At 43.0% G+C, this 23,781-nt stretch overlaps 1 protein-coding gene across 1 annotated transcript; it reads right to left on the bottom strand.

Annotated features, from left to right (window-relative positions):
• Positions 1-954: 954 nt before the first annotated feature.
• On the bottom strand, positions 955-23,402 carry LOC6727467 (neurogenic locus protein delta). Its single transcript, XM_016176416.3, has 6 exons — positions 22,643-23,402; positions 17,025-17,336; positions 13,324-13,393; positions 9,166-9,414; positions 6,070-6,124; positions 955-3,999 (listed from the first exon to the last, which is right to left on the bottom strand). Exons 1-6 carry the CDS (start codon positions 22,697-22,699, stop codon positions 2,238-2,240), a joined length of 2,505 nt encoding a protein of 834 aa, XP_016034061.1. The 5' UTR covers positions 22,700-23,402; the 3' UTR covers positions 955-2,237.
• Positions 23,403-23,781: the final 379 nt, after the last annotated feature.

The raw sequence follows: 23,781 nt of genomic DNA, 5'->3' as shown, positions 1-23,781 counted from the left end.
TACCCATCCCAAGTACTTTTTAAGTAAGAAAACATTTGTGTTTAGAATTCATTCATAAAAATTTTTTATTTTTTTTTTCATATTTTTTCATTTGCATTTTTTTTGCTCGTTTTTTTTTGTGGCTTTTTGCTTGCTTGGTTTTTTTTTTGTTTAATTCATTTTTTCTTTAATTGCTAAAAAATTTCATAAAATTGTTTAGACTAAATCGTAAGTACAACACTAAATTACAATTGTATGCAAGTAACTACTATTTTTATGGGTTTTTCATTTTTGTTTCTTCTGGTATAAATATTTGCTTTCTAAGGTCGTATCAACTTTTTACAATTTTCTCTCGAGTGTTTGTCTAATTTTTTTGTTTGCCTGTTCGGCTTTTTATATGCAATAAAAATATAAATTACTAAAAACGACTATTTAAAAATTAGATATTTATAAAAAATATATGTGTGTGTGGCTATAGGCTGTAAAAGCTTATATCGGAGAACTTTATGTACAAAATTGGATGAGAGAGCTGCGGAGCAAACATATAAAAATATATACTGCGTAGGATTTATCAGATAATTAGCTGCACAGTTTGTTTCTAGCACTTTTACAACTAGTTTTCATTTCTTTACACTAACGAGGAACCATTTGCAATTTAAGTGTAGTTTTCTTGATTTAATTTTGACATTTTGGAATTTCGCAAACAGTTTTTGCGTCTTCGTGCTGCACAAGGTCTGGTTGTCTTCGGTTTTGAGATCAAAATTAAATTGTATAAACCTTTTATGCGTTACTAACAAAAGATTATAATAATAAGACTATTTGGAGACTTTGAAAAAACACGAATTTTCATTTGTTCTTTAGTTGTGTGTATATTGTTTGTATATTTCATTCACTTTTTGCTTATAATTTTTTGTTCTTTTTTTCCAATTCAGTTTTTGAGTTTTCATGAAATTTGATTGTATCTGTATCTTACAATTTATAAATTCAATACATTTCGTTTACAGTTAGGCGCTAACTACAAATATTATTGACTTCATCGCTGATAAATGCTCCAAATCGGAATAGGCCAAAAAAATATAATTGGGCTTGTAGATGGACAAATTTAAAAAATAAAGTTTAAAATAATAAGTTTAAAAATCGAAAAAAATAATTGGGTGTAGGGTAAATTAGAAGTACTTAAAATAGAATCACTAAATGTTTTGCTTGTCTTCGCATGTTTGTTTGTTTGTTTGTGTAGGGTCTTTAAATTAACATTAAGCTAGAGTCGAGTTAAGTTTAGTGTCTTCGTTTGTTACATTTACATATACATAGTTAGAAACTAAATAGTCGAGATAGTGTCAATTTATGTAGTTTTTTTGTGTGGCTTTTCATCTTTTTCTCTTATCCATTTCGTATATCGATGTGACCTATGAGTACTATATACAAATCGCCCGATCCAGCCGACTGCCTTGCATAGAAAAGCAGCTCCGTCTCGGGCGGCGTCAATGAGGAGGTTTCTTTCAATCGTTTTGTCATTAGTTTACACATACGCGTTGGCTACGGCTAGCATTAATATTTACAATTTATATCGAACTAAATGAAAAATAGATTAAATTGAAGCAGATTTTTCAGTAACATGCAAAACGTCAAAACGTGTGGAGAGTCGTCTCTTCGACTCTGTCGTCCAGTGGTTCTTGGTCTTGGTCTAAATTCTAGTAAGCAATTGGTCAAGTCATTTTTCCTTTGAGCGATATGAGGTTGTCATAAACAAAAGGTTTTCAATTTTGATTGGTTGACTTTATGGTATACAACTTTAGGCTTAGGTCAGTCCATTGGAATAATCAAGGGTGCAAGGTCAGTTTCCCGTTTGCTGTTTCGATCGAGTGTTTCATTTGCTTGTTTCTTTTTTTTTTTTAAGAATTTTCAGTATTTTTAAAATGTATATTTCAAGTGTATAGTTTTCAATTTGATAATTCCTAAAATTGCATTTTGTAAAATCTATAAAAATGTTCCCGCTGGATACAATGATGTCTCAATCGATCGAAACGGCTGGGTCACAGCTTTGCTAATTACTATACAAATTTGTTAGGGAGTTTACGAGTTATGCCTGTTAGAGATTTTTCATTTTTCGTGACGACTAAACTGCTTCAATCAACAACAACATTTTGGCGTCTCTCTCACATTTTGAACCCAACCCAGTCTTTTCTTTGTGTGTGTGCTGTCAGCTCCTCCATGCGGATTTCTCCGGATTTCCCAGGAGCCCATCCGGATTTTTGGATTTACATATGCGGAGTGCCGCAGACCACGGATCGCTGCTGTTGCGCCGTCCCCGCTCCGCTTCCCGCCGCCGAAGCTGCAGCCATTAGTTGGGATGAACAGGCTCCGGCCACTCCCGCCGCCGCCAACGAGGGCCAACGCTGGCTACAGTAGGAACCCTCGCCTAAAACGGAGATCCTCTTGCCCTCCGCCGCTCCCGGTCCACCGCCAGACGCTCCCTTGGCGGAGCTGCCTGCCGGCGAACCGCGGTGCATGAGCGTGGGATCGGTGTTGAGTTGCTTTTGCGACTTGGCTCTTTGTAGCGGAGCCACACAAAAGTCTGAGTTGGCATTGTTGTTATCCGCCACCGAGGCCACATATCCGCCGTACATGAGACACTCGTCCGCCGCTGCCGCCGCCGCCGCTGCTGCTGCTGCTGAGGCACAAATGTTGTTGACCGACTTGTCCCAGGTGTTTTTGATGATATTCGGGTTGCCGCCATCGAAGGTGAGACCGCTGTTGCTGCCAGTTTTGCCGCCCAGAGAGGCTGAAGCCAAAGCTACGCCCACCGCACTGCCATTGTGATGCATTGTGGCCACCGCATTCTGTTCGTTCTGCTTCCTGGCCTCCGCGTCGTCCTTTTCCTGAGCACGCTTACGCTTGCGCTTCATGCAGAAGACCACGCACGCCGCAATAACCGCCACCAAAGGCATCGCAACTGAGAAAACAGCAATTAGGACTACCTGGGCATTGGTCAGACCATCGGCTCTCGCTTGTGTGGTGGCTCCATATTGGTGGGCATCGAAGGTCACCGAATCGTAGGACTCCTCATCGCACTGCTTGCCCCTGAAACCATTGGCACACACGCATTCGAACGAATTGACACGGTTCATGCAGGTGCCGCCGTTATGACAGGGTCCACTGCTGCACTCATCGATGTCCACGGAGCAGTCCTTGCCAGTAAATCCCGCGCGACAGGTGCACTGGTAATCGTTGTTCAGATTCAAGCAGGTTCCTCCATTGGCGCACGGTCTAATGAGGCACAAGTCAACTTTGCTACTGCAGTGGGTGCCATGGAAACCGGGAACGCATTGGCAGCGATATTGGTTGACCATATCTATGCAGGTGCCTCCGTTCTCGCACTGGTGGCCAAGACAATCGTCAATGTTGGTCTCGCACCTCGATCCCGAAAATCCCGCTGGGCAAATGCACTTTCCGCTCGGCTGACAGCTTCCACCGTTTATGCAGGGATTCGGACTGCAGTTGTCCAGCTGGAGATCGCAGTTGGGTCCGCTGTAGCCAATGGGACATTCGCACTGGTAGCCCTGACCCTTGCTTCCCAAACCAGGACGAACGTTGCGGCAGATTCCCTGATGACACGGTTTGTCCGAACACGTGAGCACTTTCTCCTCGCACATCTTTCCACTCCAGCCGTTGGCGCAATGACACTTGTAGCCGGTTTTCGTGTGCGGCTCATCGATGCAGGTACCACCGTTCTGGCAGGGATTGACATCGGCATCGCAGGAGTAGATCTCATTTTCGCAATCATCACCACTGTATCCTGGAGCGCATTTGCATGTGTACAATCCCTCGCCGGTGTTGAAGCAGGTTCCGCCATTCTTGCAGGGTCGGTGGTTGGTGCAGTAGTTCAAATCCTGGTTGCAGTACAAGCCACCCCATCCCTCGTTGCAGATGCAAGTCCAGGGTTTGTTGCAGGTGCCATGGATGCAGTTAGGTTCCAGAACACACTCGTTGCACAAGGCTCCCTTCCAGCCCAGTTGACAACTGTAAATAAATGAAGGTAAGAGGGGGTGGTTAGTGTGGCCGTAGGTGAATTTCAAATAATAGTACGGACGGAAGTGTGCCCATGCCTTTATGTGAATCATATCTAAGAAAAAGTATCGCTAATTTCATTTCATTCTCAAAAAACTGCACAAATACACGAATGCACTTAAAGATCTTTGACTCTGTTTATTGAAGCGCCGCGGGCGCTGGCTTACTTTTGACTTTTAAATGCGTGCGAACAGGACGGCAGACCGGTGCTCCATCACCTGTTCCACGCATCCCTGCATCCCGCTCACTGCCCCACCGTACACTTGTTTGCATGCCACGCTTGATTGCAGTCGAAAAACGCAGAGGATGGGCAAGAAAAGAGCAAAAAGATAAAGAGAGACAGGGAAAGGAAGAAGGCTTGTCAACTTGAAAAAGTCTCGTTCGCAATTGAAGTAAAACGAATGTCGCTGTAAGAAGTCATATCCGCACACTTGAAAATGTAGAAGAGAAAGGGGGCAAAGAGCTTCGAGGGAGTCACAAAATTTTTGCATTTCTCACGATCATAAATTGATTTCAAGCCAAAAGAAAAAATGTTTCCTCTGCAACAACAAATAAAGCAGGCAGGCACGCACGAGCACGCATTGCCAGATGCAACTGTTGCCAACTGTGTGGCTAAAAAGCCTTCACCCACAAAGATTTCAATAGTTAATAATTCAAACCAAGACAGCTAACCAACCTGTTGAAACCGGGGGGCGGAGTGGGAGTGGGTGGAAGTTCGAGTTCGGATCGGAGAGACAAGTAACAGACAGAGGGACAAGCAGACAGACTGGCTGACTGGGAGACAAGTAGTAATTGATATGCGTCAGCCAGTGTGTACACAAAGAAATGTCGAAAAAGCAAGCAAGCAAGCGTCGCGTTGCCAACTAGCAAATGTGTGCTGTATGCGCTTAGAATTATTAAAATATTCCCACCATCAAACAACCTGGCTAAGTGGCACGCATACCCGGGCGTATCTGCGGTTTCCAGCTAACAATTCGATTCACAAAACAGTTCCACCAATCACTTTGCTTTACTACTACTCCAAGCCGCACAATGATGTGTTGATTTTGGTGCTCCTTTTTATTTGGCACAATTATCGGCGGACCACAAAATGTTTGATTTCCGCCTGGCAGTGAGAGGTTTATTGGCCAACATAATGCCAAAGTAATGAGCAACATCCTCTACGCTCGACGTTTGAAAATCAATTTGGCAGATCGCTCTTCGAGTGCCAGGCATCGGCACAAACCTATTTTCATAATAAACAAAATATATGGCAAGCGAGTTATGTAAAAACGTAATGTCTGGCTGGCAGTATTGAACTTTGTGTTCTCGTGCAGCTGCTTTTTTGTTTTTTGTGTTGAAATTGTATGCTGCTAATATCTGCAAATATTTGCGAGCGTCGTCAAAAGTGTTCGCTTACACCTTGATGGGCAGAAATGTGGGAAAACTTCGGTACTTGTAATTCAATTTGGCCTGCTGGATTTTACTTCGCTTCACAATTGTAATGCAAAACCCCGGCCAAATCAAATGACATCGCGCCAAACAGAAAGAATTTCTGCGGTCGCCGAACGAACAAGCGGGCAAATAAAAAACGTGCATTAAAATCCAAACAAAAACAAAGAAAATAATAAAAAATAAAATAAAAGAGCAGCAAAGTGTTTTCTGCCCTTTTCGCCAAGCTCACGGTAGCAGTCAAACATTCAGCATTACATTGAAAAGGTGTGCCCCATCATGATAGTTGTTGCGATTTTCCTCGTTGTTTTTCGCTGGGTGGGCAAGTAAAAAACCAAACGGAGAACAAACACTAGCAAATAAAAAACGTGCAAACACAAGGAGGACAGAAATCATCATTAAATTGAAGGCAAACTAACCCGTTAGTTGCAGTGGCCAACAGTTGGCTTAATTAACATAGTTCTAGAGGTTTGAAAGACGATTTGGTAAATATTTCATAAGCTATCTAAACTTAACGAGCTATTTCCTGATATGCAAAGATATGTTCACAAAAGGCCTAATCAAATGAATACGATCAAATAAAATACTTACACGCATTGATTGGGTTTGTCGCAATGTCCATGCTCACAGCCTTTGGCGCATTTGGCTGCAAATAAAAAAGGTGAAATTTATATATAAATTAATTGAAATGTAAACAATACGGGTGCTGTTGGTGGTGGTGGTGGGGGTAAAACACTTTCCCAAAAACTTAAATGGCTTTGAAATGGACTCCCCACCTGTCCGAGAAACAAAACAACAATCCCAATTCCAAACCCAAACCCAAACCCAGGGGACACCCACTCGACAACGAACTGCTCAACCCACTCACAGACATCGAGATCCATCAAATTGAGGCAATTCCGAGGCAGAAGTGCCGAAAAAACTTTCTTTTTCACGCGTCTGGCAATGAAAAACATAAAAGATGTCTCTGGGAAATAAAACAAAAGCCGCTCGCTAAACAATAGGAAAACGTTTAAAAAGTTTTAGCACAGACTAAGCTAAAAACAAAAAAAACTAAAAAATGAAGAAGAAAACCCATAAAAAATGAATCATGGCCAGTGGCTCTCAAACTCTCGGCAATCGGCAGTGTATGAGTGCTTTAAGCCAAGCAGGAATAACTTGTTTCTAAGGCCAAAAAGGAAACACACAAAATGAAATAATCCCATGGCCAGGAGAAGAAGAAGCAGCAGCAGCAGCAGCCTGAGCAGCTGAGGCGGAGGCCGTGGCCCAAAACAGAAAACAGATTCCCAAGCTCAAAAGGTTCGACGAAAACTTCGATTGGAAGCTGGGCTGGAGATGGAGCTGCAGTTGGAGATGGAGCTGAAGCTGGAGCTGGAGCTGGGATCTCTCCGAAGAATGTGGCAAACATGTTTCGGCCGGCAAGAGAAGCGGCGGCGGCAGCAGCAGCAGCGGCAGCGGCAGCAGGAAGTTGGGGAGTTGCCACAAGGGCCTAGAGCAGGGGTAAAAGTCGTGAACAAAACTAAAAAAGGCAATGCCAAAAGGAGCCCAGAACGTGGAAGGAGCCGCCGATGATGATGATGATGCTCCTCTTTAAACCGAGTGAGTTTCATTCAGAAGCAAGCGGCGGCGGCATCGGGAAAATTGCTAGAAAATCACAAAAACGTGTTCTCTCAACGTAGAAGAGGCTCCATGCTCCTGCCCCCTTTTAATATATATACATAAATAGCTATGGAGAAAAAGCGTAATATTGGCAATTGCCAATGATTTTTATTACCATCGCCCGCAGACGACGGACGGCTGGCTCGAAATAGATTTTCCTGAAAGTGAAAAAGAAGTTCACACGCCACAGGGCACAGATAATGCGCGCTAATCGAATGATATACATCCGAATCTTGCACTTACTTTCACTTCTGGCCAAAGGGTTCTCGTCGAAACTCTTCTTGAAAAACATCTAGCAGATGCATCTTTTTAGCACCCACTGACCGACGACCAGCCAGCTGCCTGTCATTCATTAACTTTAGCCGAAATAGCTCATTTCCTTGAAATTAACTTCATTCATATACGACGCACTTGGCCCAAAGAAAGACGGAAGGGTAAGGAGGAGCCAGAAGAAATAACCTTTTGGGCCAATTTACTCGGTTTCGGATGTTTTGTTTTTGCAGCCTGCACGTTTTGCCTTTTTATTTGCTGCTTTATTTGCTGCTCCTGCTGCTGGAAAATAATTTTCGCACATGTGTGCGAGTGTGTGCCTTAATTTAAGCTCATTTCTGCGCATTTAAGTTGAAAATAAAATATAGCAAGCAGGAGCAGCTGCCTCTTCCGCTGGCAACTTGCTAAACCGGCAGCAGGACACAAAAATTATCTGGCCCGAAAAAAGGCAGCAAATAAAACAAAAACGAGGAGAGGAAAGCAAAGGAGGGAAAGAAACGGGACAAGAAGGGAGAAGAATCGAGGCGAAGAAGCGTCTTCAGGAGACTACGACATTTAAGGTGTAATCAGACGTTGCCACAACAGCCCTAAAGGAAGTTTGTTCTTGGGTCGACCCTTCTTCTCGGGTCCTCAGAAATGCTCGGCATGCAGACGACGGCGGTGAAGCAAACCAACCCGAGCTCAAACTCAAACCTTGATCGTCATCTGTATCTGTATCTGTGCGAGTGGACCCCTTACGCAGACACAGATACAGATACAGCACCGATACAGACACAGATACAGATACAGATACAGATACACCGGCACCACACCTTTTTGGTCCAAAAACCTGGGCCCTTGCACTTGGCGTGGGAAGATTTTTGTATGCCCTGCTCCTCATCATCATCACCACCATCACCATCATCATCATCATCATCATCATCAGGGGCATGGTGTGGCATGGTGTGTCTGCTCTGATTCACAGTTTAAAATGTTGGTAAAGCAAAGGTAGCTAACAACGATCGACTACCAACCAACTACAAAGCGCTGCCCGAATTCCTGCTCTCGGCAGTTCGTTAGACGTTTTGTTCTTCCAATGACAAATGACTTTTCCCCAATATCTTGCATTTTGCTTTTCGTTTCCCGAACTTCATTGATTTATAATTTATTTGTTTGACTTTGATTTCTACCTCGCCACTCGATGGCCATTTTCAGTATTCAAATTTTTAGTTTCATTTTTGTCAATTCATCGCCGGTACGCACTCGAAAATAATTATACTTTAATTCGTTGGGGCAGCAAGCAGCATTCGATTTTCTTTATTTTTGGGCATTGTGTACAATCATCTCATTTGATTTGACAAGCAAGTGATTTTCAATAATAATGAGAGCTGGCAGGCCAAAAAAAACAAAAAACAAAAACTTAGGTTTTGAGCCACTTGAATTGGGAGATCGGCAGAAGCAACAACAAACAGAGCGGGCCAAGTGTTTTTGGCGTAAAGAATGCGTGGAGTACCGATGGCGATGGAGGCTATTGATCCGTGTGGATGTCTAAGGCGGAGCTTAAGCTTTGTGAATGTTTCAACCAATCACGAAATAATCATAGGGGAGAAAGAACTCTAGTTAGTCGGAAAATTGTATATATTGAAACCTAAACTAGCTATTCTAGATATATTCCCATTTTACAACAAGTACCCTTTACTACTATTCAACCTTCTTCTTGAAGACAACCCCACCCTCCCACACAGAGTATTGCGTATTTAAAAACCATTTTCTACTTACGTATGTGACAGTAATCGCCCTGCCATCCGGTCAAACAGATAATTTCGCCCGTCTCCGAGCAAGTGGAGTGTCCAAATGAATCGTCGCGGGGCCGGCAGAACTTGGCACAGCCGGGTCCGTAGTAGTTGGGATCGCAGGTGACACGGAAATCGTACTCCAGCGACGTGTACTGCGACTCCGACTTGTTCGTCTTCCATTCGGAGGACACCTCCAGTACCTGCTGCACCAAGAGTCGCTGGATGAGGAGCTCTGCAAGTGGAAAAGACGGCGATTAGATCGGGACCATGATAAGTGTGTGAGAACAAGCCGCCGAGCCGGCGATAGACTAATGAAGATTAATTGGGTTAAAGATGATCCGCTGAGATGGCGCTTGGGGCAGAGACAGAAATATTGAAAAACCTCTGTTTGGAATGCTGCAAATGGGAAATGGAAAAACCAAAAATCGAAATCAAACGTGGCAAAGGCAAGGCAAGGCAAGGCGAAGCGAAGCGAAGCAACTTGAAACACCCGAAATGCAATTGCTTGTCACAGAGTCAAGTGCTCAAGCCGAGGTATGCAGTTTGGCCAGGGCACGGAGTGCAGTACTTGGTATTTGGCGATGAGAGAGGCACACACAAACTGGCAGCCAGACACGGGGCATGGCTAAGATACAAAAAGTAAGTAAGAAAAAATAAAAGAAGGCAGCAGGCATCAGACCGACCGCCAGCCAAGCTCGTCGAGGCATTTTTCAGCTGTTCGCCGACCGGTCTCGACTTTGGATTTGGGATGGCTGTCGCTGCGGCTGGTAAGGCAACTGGCAACTCGTTTGTGTGCGTCGCCTATCTACAGGCACATTTACACAGATGCAGATACTCTGGCAGCGATGCAGATACAGATACATGTGCAGCCACATTATGCCATGGTCTATAAAGTAAATTGCAGGTGCATGACTATTCGAATTGCATGCAGACAAGCTGAAGTTAAAGCTGAATCCTAAGCCAAGCCATAGCCAAGTTTTTAGTTGGAAAATCCAGCGCTAATCCGTCTGGAATTTATTGTTCGAAACTAAAAAGTCTTAGAACAAAGCAAAACCGAGAAGACCCCCATTTTAATAGCGCCTGGAAAATTAGAGCAGAGAAAGTGAAGCTAAGAGCGATAATGGAAAGGAGACTGTCTCGCTTTTCAATTAAGTATTTTGACTATTGAGCAACCGACCAAAAATTGTGGCCCAATTATGTATATGTATAGCCATATTGTCAAAGCTATATATTTTCACATATGGAGCGAAACCATTGACAAGCAGCCCAACTGGTTGACCAATAAAAATATGAAATAAAAAATTCGGCAACTCCAAAAACTCACTAATTAATTACCAAAAATATGCACAACTCAAATGCGGCAACAAGAATTCTTGGCCCGTTGCTCGAGCCACTAGCTGTTGGCTTAGCCGTTGGCAATTGCATTTTTTGGCCAAAAACTCGTGTGTGTTTGTGTGTACTTCACCTGCCGACGAACGGGGCCGACAACATGGAAAAGCATTCAATGCAAAAATCGCACCAGCCAACAGCATTCCCAAAAACAAAATAAAAAACCAGCAAAAAAAAAAAAACAAAGAAAAAAAGTCGAATTGTACTTTGTGGTTTTATTTACATTTGCAACACCGACACACACGTTAGCTTCGGCAGTGCGATAAAGCGCATGGATTTGTGGCATGACAGGTTATTAGACAAGCCGGCAAGAGACGCACAATTTCTGGCCAGTTTGGCCAGTTTGCAAAAAAAAAGCGTGCAATAAAATATAGCAGGCGAATTTTGTGAAAATATTTACGCAAAGCTGCATTTTCATAATTATCTGTGGAAAAGCGGCCTGTGACAAGACAAACTAGCTGACGATCGCGGAAAAGTGGAATTTTCTCATGGAAGATAATTAGGCACAAAAAAAGTAAAACCTAGAGAAATATCTGAAATGGAAAACTATTTGGCACAAACGTTGCTTATTTCTAAGCCCCTTCTGCAACCGCTTTGTCAACCCATTTGCTGCGCTCAACAAATGAGTGAAATTTGTGTGCAACAAATTTGCAACAAGAAATCCAAACTTGACTCTGACTCCCTACCCAGTCCATTTTTTATTTGCAGCATCCGCCTCCCCAAGTATCGCTGACTTGGACTTGAGGAATTTTTTCGAAAATACCATTTTATCAAGACACACGACGACAACAAAAACGAATACAACAACGACAAGTTTTGTGGCAGACAGTCAGACGGACGGACAGACAGCAAAGATCGAAGGAAGCCAAGTCGCAAAGAGAAGTTGGGCTCTTGTTGCCGGGCTGCCGCTTCTTGATCCAATGAGTTAAAATTAAAAGATAAGCATTTTAACAACATCGAACCAGGAGAGCAGAGAGCAGCGGCCACAACAACGTGCAACTAACAACTTTGGCATTGGCAGAGATTAATTGGTAGGTAGGGATAGGTGAGGAAGCCGAAGAGGCCGCCACAGTGCGGCGAAAATCTCGAAAACCATGAGTTGAAAGATTTCTGAACGCATCAAGAGCCAAGAGGCCAGAGAATCACCTTGCAAAGCCTTTTACACGGTACAAAAAGTTCCATCATATTGATGTTAAAAACAATATGGATTCACAATGCCACTTCTTTGCATCTAATTACTTTTGAGTACCTTTGTCATTAAGTTATTAGGCCAGAAATAAATTAAATATTCTTAGTATGCTCGGTATCAAGTTTGCTGTTTTCTCGCAGTGCCTCAGCCTTCGAACTTCAGATTCAGATTCCTTTGCCCAGCAGGTCCGGTTCCTTTGGCTCTTGGCCATTTAAGCTGGCCTCCGGCTCTGGGCGAAAACCTGGCGAAAAGGTCGCCATGTGCGTTGCACCACCCCCCTCCTCCGCCCGCTGCTTTATGTAATTTATGTTAAATGAATATAACAAAAAAAGAGCCAAACTCGTTGGCAAAATGCTGCGGCGTAAACTCGCTATGCAAGTCCAAGTATGCGGGAGATCGTCATTCGGCGCAAGAAAAAGGAGGAAAAGAAACTAAGTTGCATACTTTTAAATAATGAAATTAATCCTTGACAGGCGGCGAGACTAGGAAATCTCGGTGTGCAGAAATTGAAATTGCAATTGCCGGCGGAGTTGGGGAGTTCGAAATGTGCTATGTGCCCATGGGGACGGACTCGGCGATACTGGTGTACCGATAAAGATCTATTAGCCTGGGACCGCCTCGGAAATTAGCCTGTAGTTGAGGCGGCACAGCGGGATGCCGAGTGAAAATCGGTTAAGGAGCTCCCAGCAAAACAATTAAAATTCCTTGAAGGAATAGGCCAAGCTATATATAGAAAAATCGAAAAGGAAAAAAAAGGGCCTGGCGAGACGAAAAAACAAAAAGAAAGAGAACAACATGCTAGAAATTCCTATGAAAACTCCATAAATCTCGAAAGCAAAAGAAAGTGCAGGTAGCTAAGCCCCAAGCAGGTAGCTTCTCCTTCTCCGCTCTTTCATCAAATTGTGTGGGAAAATCAGCCACAAAAAAATCGGAGCTGAGGAATTCTGCTTTTCGGGTTGCAGAAAGAAAAATCGTTCGGCTTTGTCAAGGATTTGTGAGCGGGCTAGAGCTGGATCCTTGTGTGGTCCTTCTTATCGCTGGAAGACAATCAGTTACTACACAGAAATCCATGTTGCATTGTTTCCAAGATGGATTACACACGATCTCGGTTCTCTCGATCGTTACAATCGGAATCGCATTGGACTAGTACAGCGTTTAGTTCGTGAGCCCGAGCTTAATTGCACATTTCAGGCAAATGAGGGATGGCCAAACCTCAACTTCGAGCACACTTCCGTTCCAAAACAGGCAGACAACAAAAGGCGACAAAGTCTGGCCCTCGATTATCCACCGTGTGTGTGTGAGTGTGTGTTTAGCTGGATGGTTGGTTGGATATTTAAAACCACTCAATACCCCGGAAATCTTACACTGAGCGAAGAAGAGCAGCAAAAGCTAGAACCTGCCAAGGTATCAAGTTGCGGGTCTGTGCGATCGCTTGCCGCTTTTTTGACAGCTTTCGATCACAGGAAGCAGGATGATGAGCTCATAACTTTTGCGCATGTTTCAAGGAAGTAATTTCACAGCCTGAAAGATTTTTGTTTTTGAATATGTATAGGTTTTACTTACTGTTGGTGCGCGCATTGCCGCTGTTGTTGTTCGTATCATGCCAGGCCTCGACGATCAGCGAGAAGGTACCCTGTAAAGCGGAAAGAAGAAAAGGAAATGGTTAAAGAAAGTTCAAATCTAAACGGGAAATGACAGGCACTAATGCCATCCACACTTATCAAATCGTATCGACTATAACTAATTCCGAGCTAATGGAAAGCTCCCTAGAGCTCCATCGCCCCCACAGTGAGCACTCATTATAAAGAGATTATGACAGGCGGCTAGGCAAGTTGGTCGCCCACACGATCCCCCGCATGCCTCCTCCCCCCCTCCAGACCGCCGAATCTAATGCAATGCGAATGCATTTCAAATGCAAATCGGCAAAATGCAACTTCGAATGCAACCGGCAGGCAGCGCCCTCAATTCACACTTGATTTCAAATGCAGCGCTGCTGGAAAAACCGGCAGAGATGACACAAAATCCAAATCCGAATCCAAAGCAAGGCGAAAACCAGCCGATTGAAACTTTTGCAGAGGTGTCTCTACTGCTACTACTGCTGGCTGCAGCGCTTGGTTTTCCATGGGTGTGTGTTTCTTCTTGGCTTGAGTTTAGAGCTCCGCGTTTCGATTCGCTTGTAAATGACTAATTTTTCGACCAACTTTCGATTTTGCGTGGGCCTAGGGCAACCGGAGATGTAGAATTCATTTGGTTGATAAGCCACAGTTGCCGATTGATTGCATAACGATTGCATTGCCATTTGGTTTTTGTGTGCTTGTCGTAGTCAGACATTGAAATTGCGCTCAGCGCGAATCTCTTCTTTTTTTGTCGCTGCGAATAAACGTAAAATTTATATGGGCACGACAGGAAGCAAATCAGACATAGATGATCGGCTTTAACCAGCGACATACAATGGGAAATGAGCAGGAAAGGTAATAACAAACGAATGGCTAAAATGAAATGAAGCGCTGCGATGGTTTATTGGTTTTATTGTGCAGAGAAATAAAGTTTTCAACAGTGGCTACGTGCTCGTCTGAATGGAGTTTCCCATTATGGGAATTTTTACAAGTCCAATTTATGTAGCTTTAGTTTGGGGATCTCAAGTTGGATGCTATTCTTTAGCTCTGGCTAATATTTGGTGTATGAATCTATAGGAAAATCCCTCTTTTTCACTTCCCTTAGTGGGCATGTACATATATAGCTTATAGATTGCGAGTACCTATAGACACTCGCTGCACTGGCGTATGCCACATCCAAAAATAAATGAGGCAACATGCATCAGCGGCCGCTTAGTGAATATCGCGTGCGTCGGTGCTGTATATCAACGTCAATATCCAGCATATAGCATACAGAATGTAGCATAGGGATATCTGGATAGGGTGAAGTGCATTGCGGCAGGAGTAGGAGTGGTAGCCAGACACGTAGCAACAGCCACAGGGGGACTGACTGACTCTCAGAAGACACAGCCCGAAGACCCAATACTCAAGACTGAAGACCGAAGACGCAAGACGCAAGGCACAAGACAAGACAGTACAGCGCCCGTCAGACGGGGGACAAAAGTAGCAAAGTTCAATACGAACAAGAGGAGCATGAATGCTGCCTGCCATCGCTTGACTATTTTTAGTCGCTGGGCGGGCGAAGGGCGGAAAGGGGGAGTGGCAGCCCCCTATCCCTACATGCAACATCGCTTGCTATATCTTCTGGCGTGTCGTCAGGCATGCGTGGCTCGTCTTTCGTTGTTTTAATTAAGTGCAACATTAAATTAGTTGGTGCAGCAGCGGCCGCAGACAGAGTCATACTATAATTAAATTTATAGTTTGACCTAGAAATGTTTTGAAGTTGAAAGTGCGCGGAAACGGACCGAAATAAAGTCTAGAATGCTCTAGGAGCAGCGATTGAAACAGTAAACTAATTTTAGAGGGCAAAACAAAGGACTGAAGTTCTTGCCCCAGTAAAGATAAATAGATCACAAGAAGCGATTTACCAAAATAAAATCTAGCATCTTCTTCAATAGGCTTAAAATAGAAAACACTCCAAAACGATAGACTTCCCCTTTCACTATATTTAACTTAGACCGAAGATCAACAATTTGGCGCGTGCGTTTTAACTTAATTATGCTAGCCAGCCCACAGTTCGCTAATTGTTTATTTATGCCTGCCCGCAGCTTAACCGCTAAAAATGTATGCAGCTTACACATTTCACGTGCCAAAACATCTTTCGCTACCTGGCCCGCTGGTAATAGTCGCCCCCACACCCCTTTCCCTAGTTTCCTCCCCCTTTTTCGGACCATGACTTTGCACACTTTAGATACATGTGTGTAATGATAATAATAGTGACGCTGCACATGCGCAGAGCGCTCAACAATTAGGAAGTAAAGTGTCTACGCAAAGAGAAATAAACTATGGAAAGAGGGTGAGGGATCGAGATAGAGGAATACTATGCTATATGGGGAGAGAAGTGAAAACACCCCTTAGAAACTGCGGGCGCACTGACACAAAAATACGTTACAAACTCCAGTTATTGCTACTGGCATAAATACTTTGAAGCTTGAGTAACTTCTTCGTTTCTAGGGTGGACCCATCATCATGCAGAGCCTCCTGTCGTAATAATAATTAAGAAATGCACGGCATGCCGAGCTGAACCGCGATATTGTACATATTTTTCTTGGCCAGTCGAGCTGAACAGAATAAAGACTTAGCGTCAGTGGCGGTATTTCGAAATTTCAGCAATTTATTGAGCACACGTGCGCTTTAAGGAGGGTTTATAAAATAACAGGGGTAAAAAAGTCCTAAAAAGTAAATCAGCAAAAGGTGACTTCACTGGATCAGTGAACAACCCTAACTCAAACCACCACCATCCGAGATACAAAAGCTATAGCAAGTTGAAAATGAATTCTATTTCGAAATATACATTTTATTATTACTGGCTGTTTTATATAGAACTTTTTAAGACAGTTTGTTAGAAAGCAGAAAGCATTTCAGAGTTCGTTCTATGGAAGCTGTGACTTCGGGAAATCCAACTGAATATAATTTTTCCAGAGAAGACAAACCGGAAAAGTGTAGGGCAAAAAGTAACGGAAACTTCGGCAGCCCAAGGGTGGGTTGCAGCGATCTGGAAATTGTCGCTCGCCAGTTCGTACAGTATAGTATATTATCGTATCGCACTGGATCGCACCAATGGCGGTGGTGCTGAATATGGTGGTGACGGTGATATAGCGGTGGTGCGCCGTGGTGCGGTTCGCGCACGCGTTTTCAGCGCATTTTTAATAGTCGACAGATGTTTGGTGCGGCGTGTGCGCCACAGCCAACAACCCTCGACAAGGACGCCCGGCGGAAATAAATGAACGCGGCATCAGGGGAGTTGTTCTCCCGCGGGAGCAGACGCCGGCGATCGGGGGCTATAAAAAGCCCAAACAAATTAGCAAAGATGCCGCACGAATAAGTTTTCTGGCGAAAAACTACGCTCAACGTATAAAGAAGACAACATGGAAATATTTATTGACTGACTGAATGAGTGACTGGCGTCGACGCAGGGCAAATCTAAATATAAAAGCCATCTGCACAGGCCATTTACATACGGGAACAGTGACAGCGAAAAGTGTGCGGCCAAGGCCTTAGTTTTATAGCTGCTATAATCACAGTAAATGTGTAGTTTCAGTTTTATGATTTTTAAAACTGAATTGATTTTATATTATTTTAATCTATATTATCTAGTGCTGTACTTACCGGCCATGAAAACGAGAAGGGGAACTGGATGGGATTCGTGAAGCTCTTGTTCTGGAAGCGCTGGGAGTCGGTCAGGTTGACCGAGTTCTCGCCGAGAATGGGCGTGACCACGTCCCCGTAGGTGCACTGGGAGGTGGTGTCGATGGTGGCCTGGTAGTGCTTCAGGCAGACGCGAAACCGCGTCTTGCAGCTGCCCAGGCACTTGCCCGTCGCTCCGTCCGACTCCCCGCTGCAGCAGCGTCCCTCGTTGTCCCGCCCGTGGTCGTTGCTGAAGTACTTCAGGCGCAACTCGAAGCTGCCGGAACTGTGAACCTGCAACGGATGCAACACAAGAAGGGGGTATTTTATTAGTCAAATCAAATTAAAAAACAATTCATTAAGGCACACCGAAAACCAAAAATAAAAACGAGAGGCACAAATCGGAGAACAAAGAATGCAGCTTCCAACAAGACGATAAATCTTTCAGCATGGTATTTGAACAAAAACTGAAATTGCAGAGGAATTTTTAGCGGCAAGAGCAGCAGCGGCAAACATTCAGCATTCAGAGACCCATGCAAAGGACAAAACGAATACAGGCTTATGAAATATTAAGCGAGAACCGAAACCGAATCCGAATCCGCGACCAAACCGATCTGGAACCGAAAAAGCCCGGCCACATGACAAATGCTCAGCAAGCGGTCGTTTTCTTCAGTTTGGGTCCGCTTCGGTCCGATTCGGTGCTTTGCAATAAATTCCACTTGGCTTGGCTTTCCGCTCGACTTTCGTTTTGAAGCGCCGACAGAATTTGCATATTTGGATTTGCAAATTTGTTTGATAGCCGTCGTCTCATAAATTTCTCAATTAATTCGATGCCGCTGAGCGAGGTGTGAGGGAAATTAGCTATATGGGTCAAGCATGTGTTTTTAATTGATTTTCTAAAATTGGCCATGTAGGGAAATTTACTTGCCTATGCATATTGAAAGCTTGAAATTAACATATGCAATGTTTGAGAAGGAGTAGAAATCAATTTTTTCCAACTTCCAAGTTATTAAAAAGTTGCAAAATAACTTCTTTAAAACCTCCCCAACTAGGAAATTCGAAGGGAATTTGACATTACACCTCATTTTGGACTTGGCACTTAAAACTTAATTATGACTTCATCATCTGGGCCCATAAATGGGCGAGACAAGCGACCAATGACCAAAAATAGGCGCACTGCGGAGTTATTGCTCCGTTTTCTATAACTGTTCGTTCGGCAATTAACATTTCAGCCACAACAAGTGAAGCTTGTTAAAACGACAATTTAATTGTTAACAAGACATGAGCACAGCAGTGAGTCGCCGCCGTCTTCCCTCCTTCTCACTTATTTATTGTCGAGTGCTCCACATGTGGCTTGGGAAGTTTTGTGGGTTTTCCTCTTCGCCTTTGTAGGAACACGGGTGTTTAATTGCTCAATTAAGCAGAAGTGCGGTCCAAAGATGCTGTGTCGAATCACAGGTGTAATCGTAGGCCCAGCCGGAAAAGTAGAGCCAAAGCTGGCGCTAACATTGTTCAAAGGCTTTTCCAATTGTAATTGTAAGGGAATTTGGAGCGAAAGAGAGGGCGCATTCAACGAATGTAAGTGGCCAAACGAAAGACTTAGGCAACGAACGCGGCGCAAAATAAACACAAGGTACGGAAAGAAATGTTGATCAAATATAACCATACTTTTATTTGTATTACTACTTCAAGTGTAAAATCGCATTTTTAATATTTTGGGTTTTTTATTAAACAAATTAATTAATATTTGTATTCTAGTACAACAAGTGCAGAGTTCACCTATCAAAATGTTATACAAAGGCAAGCTACTACTTAGTCTACTCTTTTTCCTGTGTATGTATTAATAAGCAGCCAACAAAAACAAAACGGACGCAAAAGAGCAGCAAAACAAAAAAAAAACACACACAACAAAAAACTTAAATAAAAGAAGCAGCAGCAACAGGCAGCGACGCCGACGTCGACGTCGGAGAAAAACGATGAAAAAATGTACAAGTAAAACCGAATTGTTTCCCACGGCATACGATTTTGCCGGTCAACATTGATGGTTAAAACGAGGAAAAGAGACAGCGCGAGAGGGTGAGAAGGGGAGCGCTTGGGCGAAGAGCGAGAGAGCAGCAGTTAAAAGGTGTAAGCGAATAAACGCCAGGTGAAGAAGAGCAGTGCATGCAGCCATATTGAAAGATCGCCAAAAGAGAGAGAGAGAGAGGCCCCAAGCTATAACAGTTTAGCGCAGAGGGAGAGAGAGCTAAAGCGGTAGTTGTTGTTGTCAGCTGAGCGCAAAAAGAGCAAAGCGTGACTTAAAAGTGAATTGGAGTCGCGTGTTTGCTGGTGTGTGTGTGCAAGCTTACAAGCTGCAGCTGCCAGCTGCTCCAAAGAGAGAGGGAGAGCGCGAGAGCGAGCCTCTCCCAGAGCAAAAACTTGTTTTCAACGGCGCTTTGAAGAGGAGCATAAATATGCGCAAAAAAGCAGAGAATAAGAAGCAGGCAAAATGAATTAATAGACAATCAAGCCAAACGATGCGTCTGAATTAATAAAAGAAATACAATAAAAAAGGGAAAGAGGGAGAAAAACCATTGAGCGGAAGGAAGGTTAGAAAGGTGGGAGGCGGCGGGCAGGAGGCGTGTCCAGTGGAAAGTCAAGCTAAACTAGACTAAAAACAACAAAATGGGACAAACGAAAAGCGCACACACAAACAAAGGCGCAGAAGTTGACACAACATGTACAACAAAAAAAAAAGCAAAACAAAACAACAAGCAAATCAATTTGCATAACACCAAACAAACATTCACACACACTCTAAAGACGGTGGGAAGCACAAGCAAAACAAAACAAAAAGTGCAATCGTTAAAACCACAATAGTTTTGTCCACCATTTGACACCAATTTTGGTTATAGTTTCTCACACTGTTTTAAGGTTCCTCCAAGTATGCGGTTAGTATTAGCAAGCTTTTAAAGGGACAAGTATTAGTTCATTTGAGGAGTTAGCATTTAAATAACATAACTTTCATTCTAATAACGTAAACTCTAACTTTTCTGACTTTTTCATCGTAATTCTAAAATGTTGAATGCTCAGTTACACCTTGCACAATCCGCCTCATAACTTTGGCATATGTACACTGGTAATGGTTCTCCTTCCGCTTTTTGTTTGCCTTTGCCTTCAACTATGAACTCCACAGCGGCTGAATATCCGAAAGGTAAAACTTAGGGGGGAGGGGTATATACGAGGGGGTTTCGCCAGGTGGAACTTGAAAGCTGGAGCTGCCAACCTCTCAAATGGAAGACAGACACTTGTTAAAGTGTTAGAAAATAGTGCGTTGCATTGTTTACCTTTTGCTTGAGCCGTTCTTTGTCTCCGTTTCTCGTTTTCTTTCTCTTTACTGGCCACTACTCCTATTTTTACTGCGATCACTCAGGCTTGAAGCGACTAGTTAGTTAGTTCTTCGTTTCTTTTCATTTTTTGCCATTTCCACGTCAACTTGCCTTGACTGACAGACAGTTGTTGTAGAAAAAAAGCGGGGAAGAAGGAAAAACAACACAAGGGGACATAAAAATGTATGAAAGCACGCATTTTTATTATAATTTTCCCCGACTTTTCCTCGACTTTCCTACAGGTGTTTGCTTTGGTGCTTCTACCCTGCATGTTGTTTATTAATCATTTAAATTCATCATCATAATCAACCGTTAACAACGGGCTTGGGAAACAGTTACAAGCGCAAGTGAATCATCCATCGCATTGTGTGGGAGTAGTCGTCGTCTTCCTCTTTGGCTTCTAAATTGCAATTAATTATGTTATGCGAAGAAAGAGCAGAGCCGAGAAGACTACGAGTGCTCCCCCACGAGTCCCAGTCTCCATTCATTCATTCATTCACTCACTCACTCACTCGCTCACTTCTTCGGCGCTCAATGTTAATATGAAAATTGCATAAATGCAAAAACAAGGCGACTACGGTTATTTGATAGTTAAATTGAAATTTAAACGCAGCATGGGACAAGAAAGGGCCAAGAAATTGTGAGAATAATACCTTATAGAATAGGGCAGAAAATTGAATTAAATTGCATTGCTAATGGCAAGCTAATTGCCCGAGATATTATTTTAAATGGCAAATTAAACTATTCCACCTTACCCTGCAAGTAAGCAAGGAAATGAGTCAGACTTGCTGGGCAGATGTTTCTGCCTCTACATACGGGGAGCAGTTTCAGCAGTCCCAAGACCCCAGGAGGTTGGCGTCGAGACACTTTTTTGGGACGTTGTTAAAATTAGCGACTAAATAGCAGACTGCAAAAAGAAGCTGGTCGAAGAGTGAAGTTTAAGCACGCAACGTGCCAAAGTTGGGCGAAAATCAAGAAGTGCGGAGAGCGGAGGAGGATTGGAGCACATGCAGGGTGCACGGAGAGTAAATGGGTACTATTATCGATAAAGATATCAACCTAATATTGTGGGGGTATCAACCTAATATTGTGGATCTTCTTCGTAACTAAATATTTCTAAACTATGAAAAGGCTAAGCACAGACTCAAGATTTCTTATAGTTTAATATTTTCTTATTTTCTTATCTTTGAAACTAAACCACACATTAACAACAAAATATTAAGTGTTATTTCCTATAGATTGCACTGCTTGGTAACCCTGCTCAACTCTTTTTTTTATCCGTGTAACCAGGGGATGCTGGCGTTAAAGATCAATGAAAGCATGACAGAAGAGAAACAACGCAAGGAGGGGAGAGCAAGTGAGGCTGAGCATGTGTCGCGTTGACCTACGCAGAGCGAAAAGTAAACCGAAAAAAATCGCATGTAAAAAGCGCATGCAAAGCGGAGGAGGGACAGAGGAGGAGATGACGGCGAAAACGGCAGATGTTGCCCAGCATCATCAACTTTTTAGCATGGGCTTGTAGCACAGCACTACTATATAGCCTCATATTGAAATCGAGCAGTTTTATCATTTTTTGCCGCTGCTCTGGACGCATACGCCGTTGGTGGTAAATTTTGACATTGAGGCAGACTTGGATCATCTCTGTTTTTACACGGAGAACAATTAGTGCACATAGTAGGAAAGTTGAACCGATTTGCATGTAAAAAATTATCTTGAAGGTATTTCTGCTTCATATTTTTCCGCTGTGTACTAGAATTAAACAATTTTTTGGGGATGGACCTGTTTGGGCATTGGCCTCGCATGTTTCCAAACTAGTTTTGTTCTATGAAATATGTATGCATGTTCCGAAAAGGGTGATACGATCCGATCCACAATTTCCACCCCTAAAAGCCAACCCGCCTAAAATATCAACTCAGCTGTTTCTACCCAAAAGTTCTCGGGTTACCAGCTTGAAAAATGAGTTTGGAAGCAAACGAGATGTTAGAGTGGTTTCAAAATAGATATTTTGAGATGAACATACGGAACCCCAAAAGTTTTAAAACATTTTGTAACCTGGCAACCCATCAATCGCTTCTTCCTTTTGGGCCCCACACACACACATGCGCGCTAAACACACCAGCTGCAAAATTCAGCGGTGAGTGCACGCGTGCGCGGAGAAATAAAGAAAGAAAATTGCCAAAAATACAACTTGTTGGATGGAAAACGGGCGATTTTCCTGGGACGGTAACTCACCTGCACGATGACTGTGAAGCAAATGAATGCTGTTAATAAACATTTAATCCAATGCATGTTTATTGATGTTTTGTTGCTGATTTTTTGGATTGAGTGTCGCTTTTAGTGTAATAATCCACGGGCTGTGTGTGTGTGTGTGCGGCAACTACTCAAATTGTTTATTGTATTTATGTTTTGTATTTTTTTGGTTACTTGTCGCACATGGTTTTGCAATTCGCTTTTTGCATTTTCGTTGTTTTCTTGTTGTCGTTGTTGCAAGCTACACGTGCACGCGCCACATTTTTTGTTGCAATTTCCTCGACTGTGTTTATTTTTAAGTGTCGCGAAATAAAAGCTCTTTTCGCGAACGGCGGAGTCTTCTCCTTTTCACGCAGAAAAGCGCAAAAGGGAAAAGCGAGAGAGGGAACTAAGGGTGCCGCGATTCTTAATCATTCGCGATTTTTAATCTTTCGGAGGAAACACTTCTTGTTATTCTGTTAGATCTTTTATTTTGATTTCTGGTTCTGGCACTTTTCTTTTGGTACATTCAAACTTCGAATGAGAACTGCCCAGAGTCGCGGTAATCTGCAATTCTTAAGTGAACTATTGCATTGGCAGTTCGCGTCACACACCGAATATTTGGTCGCGTTTCGAGTCGGGGACTTGTGTTTTTCAAAATGCCTTGGCTGCGGAGCTGCCTTTTTCGAGTTATTCGCGCGGCCGAGTTGAAAAACGTAATGCCGTTCATGTCCACGACCGAAACAGTATTCACCTCCACCGCCGCGAATCGTACTAAAAAATACCACGAAACGTACTCGCTCTCTCATTTCTCTCTTTCGCTCTCAAAACGGGTTCCATGGCCAAAATTAGTGCATTTCAGCAAATGCATTGCAACAAACCGTCTCAAATAGTTAACTTATAAATATACAAACCAAGCTGTTAGAATACATTTATTCGTCTTATATATAAGAATTTATTATATTGTTAAACTTCAACCAGACGGTAGTTTATTTGTATTTTGTTTGTTTATTTCCAAGATTGTCTCAAAATATTCTTCCAAATTCAGATTTTTTATTTTTATGCTACTTTTATATTTATATGCTACTTTTATATTTATATCTTAAATAAAACAAATCTATTCAATTCGTTTACTTTAGCAA

This window comes from Drosophila simulans, chromosome 3R (assembly GCF_016746395.2).
Source record: "Drosophila simulans strain w501 chromosome 3R, Prin_Dsim_3.1, whole genome shotgun sequence".
In the NCBI taxonomy this organism is placed as follows: Eukaryota; Metazoa; Arthropoda; class Insecta; order Diptera; family Drosophilidae; genus Drosophila; species Drosophila simulans.
The sequence above is the reverse complement of the archived record's forward strand: the minus strand, read 5'-3'. Positions and strand labels throughout refer to the sequence as shown.